This window comes from Triticum dicoccoides, chromosome 6B (assembly GCF_002162155.2).
Source record: "Triticum dicoccoides isolate Atlit2015 ecotype Zavitan chromosome 6B, WEW_v2.0, whole genome shotgun sequence".
NCBI lineage: Eukaryota > Viridiplantae > Streptophyta > Magnoliopsida > Poales > Poaceae > Triticum > Triticum dicoccoides.
The window spans coordinates 645,344,736-645,353,821 of NC_041391.1; the positions used below are offsets into that span (position 1 = coordinate 645,344,736).

Consider the following 9,086-nt stretch of genomic DNA (forward strand, 5'->3'; position numbering starts at 1 on the left):
AAATATTTCGTCCTGGCGGGATTTGATTGGCAGCCGACTTATGTCATCGAATAATCTATTGTCCCATCTGGATTCGATTAACCTAACACAAGGTCGTCATGTGTTTCGCTGGAACCTTACTACATCGGGGTCTTTCACAGTAGACTCTATGTATCGTGCACTCACGCATTCTGAGGTACCGATGAATAATAACAAAAAAATTGGAAAGCAAAGGTACCACTTAAAGTTAAAATATTTATGTGTTATCTCCGTAGGGGAGTTGTGCTAACAAAAGACAACCTCGCACGACGCAACTAGTCGGGAAGTGAAGTGTTGTTTTTGTACTCATGATGAGACAATTAAACACCTCTTTTTTCAATGTAAGTTTGCATGTTCTACGTGGTCAGCCATTCAAATTGCGTCAAATTTGTATATCCACCCACAAGTCTTGCCAATATTTTGGTCATTGGCAGGGCCGTCCCATAGATATACGGGGCCAGGGGCAAGACAAGAACAAGGGCCCCTTTTTGAAACACAAAAGCTCAAATTAAATATCCAATGCATAGCATAGATTGATTATCTTTGGACTCTTAAGACTGGCAGTACAACTATTTATCAATCAAGAGAACTGTATCATGACAGTAATGAAATAATAACGCTCCACAAAAGATTGATTTTTTAATTGTCAGTGGAGATGGTCTTTTTTCTGCACAACAAATGACCTTGTCGAAACTAGTTGCTACTTAAAACATTTGTGTTACCATGAGATATAAAACTAATGCATCAACTAACATTTGTTTCTGGATCATCCCCAATCTCCATGTTCTTCACATAAAAATTCTTCGCCGAAATAATTACTCACCTCTTCCAAACTATCCTGCATAAGGCATGACAAAGCAAACTGACTATTTCATGTTTATACTATGATGATCGAAACATGCAGAGTCCCTCAAAGAATTAACAGTTTTTGAAGAACTTAGCAATTGATCCCTTTTGGGATTCCACTACCAGACAAATGATTTCTTGAAGACATTTCACTAAATAAGCTGCATAAAAATGGTTAATCAAGGATCAACAGCACCTGGAAACGAAATGATGGATGTAAATGGCTTGATCTGTATGCCGTAGTAATCAGCACGAACAAAAATACAGCGCCATGAGGTGAATAAAATTTCTCCCTTCTCTAGTGTCCTGCCTGAGCACTCTCCCACGTTTGGATCCAATGAAGAGCAGAAGAAAACCCATGTAGATTTGGTGGATGTGCGATGTGGAATCCTTCGCAGAGCTATTTATCAATGAATCTCTGAATTAAGGAACAGAATATCATGGAGAAAGCCGCTGCCTACAAGATGAAGAAAAACTTGGAGATCCCCAACACTTTCAAAAGTAAGTCCTTTACTTCTGAAGTTGCATCTAATTTAGGAGCTTATGCTTCTGCTGTTAACTTACGAATTGGAGATAATGAAAGTGAAAAAAATCAGATTATTGATGATTTAGTTAGAGAAGAAACTGGAAAATGCTTAGTTTTTGCTTCACAAAACCCTGAAATATCTTTACCTGACAAATTAGACACTGACATCTGTGAGGAAAATGGAGTTTGTACTCCTGTCAGTTGCATCCCAAACAAAAACACATTAGAGGGCACTGCTGATGTTGTTTTTGGCTCTGGGAATGCAGTAAGAGGTGGACTTTTTAGTCTGACACACCCCTTCAAAATTCCATGATTGGTATTTTTTGGAATATTAGAGGTCTTGGTCAAAAAGGTAAACTATAGTGCCTATCCGATTTGGTGAATAAGTATAAGCCTGATTTTTTGGGTTTTTAGGAGATTAAAAGAGAGACCCTGTCTGATTCCTTCCTTAATACGTTAGCTGGTTCCACTGCTTATGAGTGGCATTTACTTCCTGCAGTGGGCACTGCTGGTGGTATCCTTGTGGGTACAAATTCTAATGTCTTTGAGGTTTTAGATGTTAGTACGAAATAGTATTGTATCAGTATTACCCTGAAGAATAAAAATGATGACTTCTGTTGGCACCTGGTGGTAGTTTATGGGACAGCTTATGCTGTGGATAAGATAGATTTTATTGCAGAATTACATGAGACCATGGAGGGATTATGTTATCCTGTTTTGCTTGGGGGAGACTTCAACCTAATTAGGGAGGCTAAAGAAAAAACCTCAGGCATTATCAACAATTCTTGGGCCTTTTTGTTCAATGATTGGATTAACAAGTGGGGGTTAATGGAATATAAACTGTCAAATAGGGTTTTTACCTGGTGTAATAATCAAGATAACCCCATTTTTGCTACTATTGGCAGAGTTTTCTCTGCTACTAGCTGGGATAGCCACTTCCCTCTTACCTCTTTGTGTGCCCTGCCAAGGGTTGGGAGTGACCATGCTCCCATCTTGTTAGATTCTGGGGCAGGTGTGCACAACCCAGCTAGGCCTTTTAAATTTGAGAAATGGTGGATTGGGCAACCTGATTTTCAAGTGTTAGTTGAAAAAGTTTGGGCTACTCCTTCCCCTTTTACCTCTGCCATTGAAACCTGGCAGTTTAAAACTAAGTTATTCAGGAAGCAAGTCAAGGGCTGGAGTATTAATGTTGAGGCTGCTATGAAAAAGAGGAAGAAAGAGCTCCTTCAGGAGTTTGATACTTTAGATGTTTTCTCTGAACAAAATAGACTCACTAGTGAGGATATCCTCAGGATGAAACAGATTAAGGAAGAACTCCATGAGATCTGGAAGAAAGAAGAAACTGCCATGTGGCAGAGATCTAGAGATAGGAGAATTAGAGAAGGAGACAGGAATACAGCTTATTTCCATGCTGTGGCTAACCAAAGAAGAAGGAAGAATCAGTTATCCATCTTAGAAGGCCCTGATGGCCCTGTATATTCTACCAAAGATATGCTGGATGTAGCAACTAATTTTTATAAAACCCTTTTTGGGTTTGAGCCTAAACCTAACATCCACCTGGATGATCATTTTTGGTCGGAAGAGGAGCGATTGACTATAGCTAAAAATGAGATATTAGAAAGGCCTTTTTTAGAAGAAGAAATTAAGGAAGCCATTATGGGCTCATACGCCAATGGGGCCCCTGGACCTGATGGTCTGTCCTTTATTTTTTACCAACATTTTTGGGAAATAATCAAAGGGGACTTTATGGCGCTTGTGAGGGAATTTGAGAGAGAGTCTCTGGATATCCAGAGGTTAAACTATTTTATAGTCACTCTCATCCCTAAAGAACCTGATGCCAAGAATATGAAAAAAAATTCGACCTATTTGTCTAAGCAACTGTTCTGTGAAGATCTTTAGCAAGGCTATGACGAATAGGGTTTCCCCTATTGGACATAGGTTACTGGCCCCATGCCAGTCTGCTTTTGTAAGAGGTAGATTTATTCTTGAGAGCGTGGTGACTGCCCATGAGGCTATCCACGAACTTCATAAATCCAAAGACCCTGGGATTGTTATCAAATTAGATTACGAAAAAGCTTATGATCGTGTCAACTGGGATTTCTTGGTGGAGATGTTAACTTCCAGGGTTTTGGCCCTAAGTGGATTCGGTGGAACCTATCGATCCTTAAACAAAGCTCTTTTTGTGTCAAAATTAATGATGTTCTAGGTCCTTACTTTGTGGGGGGGAAGGGGTTGAAACAAGGTGACCCTAGCTCCCCTATGCTTTTCAATTTAGTGGCAGATGTTTTCTCCCGGATGCTGATGAAGGCAGTTAGTAATAATATAATATCTGGGATTGTTCCACACATTATCCCACGTGGTCTTATCTGCTTACAGTATGCAGACGACACGATTTTATTCCTCAACCCTAAGACTGAATATATGAAAAACTTAAAGTGGTTGCTTGCCTGTTTTGAAAACCTATCTGGGTTGAAAATCAATTATGACAAGTGTGAAGTGGTGCCCATTAATGTGAATATTGACGAGGCTAAAATGCTATCCCAAATTTTCTGCTGTAAAATGGGGAATTTCCCTCTTAAATACTTGGGTGTTCCCCTCCACTACCTTAAACTTAGAAGAGAGGATATCCAATACATTATAGATAAGATCATCAAAAGAATTTGCGGCTGGAAAGGGAGATTAAACAGTTATGAGGCCAAACTTGTGCTGCTTAAAGCATGTATTACTAGCATTCCAATGTATTTGATGTCTGTGATTAAGTTTCCTAAGTGGGCTATAAATGCTATCACTTCTCAGATGGCTCATTTCTTCTGGGGTGACCAGGGAGATGAGCATAAATATCATCTGGCCAAATGGGGGTTAATCTCTCAGAAAAAGGAGTTTGGAGGTCTAGGGATCCCTAACTTAAGAGAGTTCAACATGGCCTTACTTGCCTCTTGGGCAAAAAGATACTTCACTAACCATGATAATGATTGGGGTAGGCTAATTGACCATAAATATATAACTGATAAACCCAACTTGCTTTGGGCCAAGCAAGGTGTGGGGTCGCCCTTTTGGAAAGGGGTCACATGGGCCTTTAAGGGCATTCGACCTTTCTTTCGGTGGAACTTGGGTAAAGGGGACAGAATCAGTTTCTGGGACGACACTTGGGTTGGAGATTCTTCTCTGAAAACTCAGTTTTGGGAGATTTATGAAATTTGTCAACAACAAAAATGTGTTGTAGCTGAGGTTTGGGATGGTACTAATTTGAAACTTACGTTTAGTAGATGTGTGGATTCTAGATTTATGGACAGGTGGCATGACTTAATTCAGGTGATCTCTGCCAAGACCATAACTAATGAAGAGGACCAGCCTATCTGGCTTTTGGAATCCTCTGGAATTTATTCTGTCAAATCCTTTTACAATATGATAAACTGGGGAGGGGTATCTACCCCAATTTGGAAAAAGTTGTGGAAAATTGCTGTTCCCAACAGATACCTGGTTTTTTTGTGGTTAGCATATCATAATAAAATTCTTACTAGAGACAATTTAAGTAAAAGGAGGGTGGTTGATAACTCGTGTTGTTTGTTTTGTAATGAGAATGAAACTGTTCATCATCTGTTCTTCGATTGCGTAGTAGCTAAGCAAATTTGGCTCGATGTAGCGGATGCTTTTAATTTTAATATCCCAAATGACATGGTTGAGTTGTCATCCTTGTGGATGCTGAATAACAAAAAATCTGTAGTTAACATTGCTTGTGTTGCCTCCATCTGGGGGATTTGGACTATGCGTAACGATATATGTTTTCAGGGGACACCGTGGACAAGCACCCGGACGGTGTTGAGTCGGATCAGCTCATCTCTACATCAATGGAAGGTTCTATGCAAAGGCGATCAATCGGTGCTCCTCCAACGCTGCTTCCTACTCCTGGACCGAGGAAGAGGCGAGCTGCTCAGGATCGCCTGGGCTGGGGACTGAGAGCGTGTTCCAAAAGACCCCGGGGCGGGGGTGTTCTGAAGGCACATCTGGTGTGAGGCTGATGCTTTCATCCTGTTCCCGTTTCTGTGCTGATGAACTTCTGAACTTATGTGATTTTGGGCTGCCTTGCGTGGCGCGTTGATGTGCTGCTGGTTTAGTTGTAGTGTGGGAGTGGTGTGCAAGTTACCTTTCTGGTTTGCTACTACTGGTGAACTCGAATGCTTTTAACAGTCTGGGCGTTTGCTGTGTCCCGCTTTAATAAAAAGTGGGGTGGGGGGAAACCCCTTTCGATCAAAAAAAAGAACAACGGGAAAGAGAACATCTACCCTCTTGGCCTCTCTCCAAAGTCTAGGGAACGAGCAGAGCGTTGAGAAAGAAGGAGAGCTGATTGGGGAATTCACGCCATTAATGGCCGGCCATGGCACTGGAATCGGAGAGGCGCGGTAGGGGCGACCGGCGGCGCTGAGTCTGCGACTGGGGAAGCAAAGGAGTTGCGGGCCAAGTGCATACAAACTGCGATCGATTCCTTGGGCCTCCACTTTTTTCGTGTATTTTTTGGGCTGCCTGGAAGAATACTACCTGGCTTGGGGCCCTTGCCTGCTCGAGGCCCAGGGCGGGCGCCCCGTTTGGCCTGGTCATTGGCTGGACGGTATTTCAAATAGGTACAAAACGCTAATAATGGTTGGAGCCTATGCCTTACTATGATCGCTTTGCCTATGTAGAAATGATGTTGTTTTTAATGACAAAAATGCTTCTCCTTTGCAGGTTATTTTTCGTTATACGCACTCACTTCGTACGTAGTGTATGCTACAACGAGCAGAGTACCAACCATTGTTCAAGACGGTGTGCACACTATTAGAGCAGGTGGTTACGGAGGTTTTTTCTTAACATGGGTGACAGCATAATCTCCGGATCGGTCCACCATCTCTTTTGACATAGGCATGGTGTCGGTCTATGCACTCTAGTGATGTCGAATTGTTGGTCTTTTATCTTTTTGTTTATCAGACTACTAGTGTTTGGATGTGTGCATCCTACTTATGTAGAGGCCGGGTGATACTCTTAATGCTTTGTATCCCTTTGATGATACATTTTGAGATAATAAAAGTGTCTTTTATCGAAAGAAAAAAATAGGGAAACACAATTTAAAATAGTGTTATATGAGGAATTTTCTCCAATATAATTGTAACAACTTTCCTGGTATATTACCATAGTAGGAACCGGTCCTGAAAAATTGATTCGTGAGGTATCCAATTGAGGAAGAGCTTGATGAGACGATAATCCATTTCACCCAATTAACTCGATTGCAATTACCACCCCTTTGATGTTAATCCACTGGAAGGCCAGCTATATGTGCGAGGTGAGATACATGTGTGGTATGGCGTATGAGTTGTTAGTATTTTAGGTAAAAGAACAGCTGAACATCTCATACTGTTCATCAGTAAAATAATCCTTTCATAAATTCGTCGAAATTTCGTTGAAATATTAAAGCTGCTCAGATCTTCTCGTGCGGGTGACAACTCATGAGCAATCGGACAGAGAGGTGAGTAAAAAGAAATTAAAAATGCATTGCCCTGGATGAGTTGGCATATAAGTATACTCCTAGGGAATCTATTTATGTACAGGGCTGCAGGCCAACTAAGCACACGCGCGAGCACAACTATATAAACACGAGCAGCCGAGCCGTAGAGAGACAACAGGCGGCGGCATCATACTACCTCCTCTACAAAGAAACACTCTGTGAGCGAGGTATTAGATCGATGTCGATGGCGCCGAAGCGGAAGCTTAGCATGGGGCGGCAGAAGATCGAGATCCGGCGGATCGAGAGCGAGGAGGCGCGCCAGGTCTGCTTCTCCAAGCGCCGGGCGGGGCTGTTCAAGAAGGTGAGCGAGCTGGCCGTGCTCTGCGGCGCCGAGGTGGCCGCCGTCGTCTTCTCCCCGGCCGGCAAGGCCTTCTCCTTCGGCCACCCCTCCGTCGAGGCCATCCTCGACCGCTTCATCCCCTCCGCGGCGCAGCTCGGTGCGGCGGGGGCCGGCGCGGGCCTGGGCGCCGCCGGCGACCGCAACCTGGCGGAGCTGAACCGACAGTACGGCCAGCTGCGCGAGCAGCTGGAGGCGGAGAAGGCGCGGAAGGAGCGCGCGGACGAGGCCATGGCGAAGGAGCGCGCCAAGGGGAGCCAGGCGGCGGCGTGGCTCGACGCCGACCTGCGCGACCTGGGGGAGGAGGAGCTGATGGCCTTCGCCGCCGCGCTGGCGGACGTGCAGGCCGCCGTCTCTGCGCGCGCCAACCAGGTGCTCCAGGAGGCGCTGGACGTCGGCCGCGCCAGGAGCGCCAGCCGCATGCTCCTCGCGCCCCCGCCGCAGCAGCAGCAGCTCGTGGGCGGCGGTGGCTTTGAGTTCGCTAGCTGCAGCGCGAACTCCAGGAATGAGATGGAGATGCAGCAGATGTTGATGGCCATGCCGCCACCGCCGGAGTTCGCGGCCACCGGAATGGAGATGATACAACAGGGGCTCGGGCCAAACTCCGGCTTCCCCTTCTGAGAGAAGAAGAAGATGAGACCCACACCGAGTACCATCTGGAGTTCATCATGCCTGCATCCATCGATCGACTTCGTCACCACTCGGTCAGAAAGAGATTGATGGATCAAGTCTTTTGATCCAGGAGCGACTAGCCCGACAGCCGATTTTACAAATTTGTTTATGCACATATATAATAAATATATAAATAAATAAAATGTCCACTCGGGGTCATAAAAAGATGTCCATTTACCCTAAAAAATGTAGTCTGTTTTGAAAGCTCATAAATAAATAATATTTTTGAGGGAGTATGTATTGTTTCATTATTTTAGAAAAAAAATTACCCGGGCTTCTGCATCAATGTGTTGTTTCACGTAGATAGGTGAACAAAATACGAAGTGACCCCTTTATAATAGAAAACCAGGGCGAAAATTGAACAACTGAGACACTATCCCGATGGCAACCTAATCAAACCACTAACACCTACCATATCATGACCTCCACTCCAGGAGTTCTTGAGCAAGAGCATCAGGAACGCCTTTAGAAGTAAATAAATATCATATTTAACAAATTGGCAAACCCATTTAGTTGATTGCTTGTGCAATAGATTCTAAATTAATGAAAATAAAAGCCTTTTTTGGTTCTCTCCGATTGACAACGATGCAAAGATGCATGCAAGAATGTGTTGTGTAAGTTAGTACTCATTCAAAGCAAGTTAAGCTGGTCGATTGTAAGATCCCGAGTCTTTAATTTGCTGGGAGATTCATAAGAAACATGTTCACCGTTGGATTTTTATTTCCAACCCGAATTCTGAATAGTCTACAGAAAATTGAACACAGGTTCATAGTAGACGCTGTTGTCCAAAAATGTTGCTTGGCTTGCTTTTTCGATTTGCTTGGCTTGCTTTCTTGTCATACTATTTTATAGCCCAATCAAATCCCAACTGCCATAGCAGGGTCACATTCACTCCTCCCGATTTTTTTGGATTTGAACTCCTCCAAATTTATTGAAGGACACAATTGCACATAAACAATTTCGTAAAACTTTGAAAATCATATGTGAGGTTTGTGGGTTGGACCATAGACATAGATTTTTGGGGTTTCAAGATATGGCATGTTGTGGTTTGTACAAAATAAACAATATGTGATATTAGTTTTTTTTCACGGGTCATAAATTTTCATATTTCTAAACCAAAAGGTTGTACATACATAGTTTACATCGTAAGT

At 43.3% G+C, this 9,086-nt stretch overlaps 1 protein-coding gene across 1 annotated transcript; it reads left to right on the top strand.

Moving 5' to 3' along the window:
* Positions 1 to 7,104: 7,104 nt before the first annotated feature.
* On the top strand, positions 7,105 to 7,884 carry LOC119321376 (agamous-like MADS-box protein AGL61). The gene has a single exon (XM_037595084.1). It carries the CDS (start codon positions 7,105 to 7,107, stop codon positions 7,882 to 7,884), a length of 780 nt encoding a protein of 259 aa, XP_037450981.1.
* Positions 7,885 to 9,086: the final 1,202 nt, after the last annotated feature.

Bases quoted from the DNA above. Each gene is read 5' to 3' on its own strand.
- LOC119321376 (XM_037595084.1), top strand. From the start codon at position 7,105: ATGTCGATGGCGCCGAAGCGGAAGCTTAGCATGGGGCGGCAGAAGATC.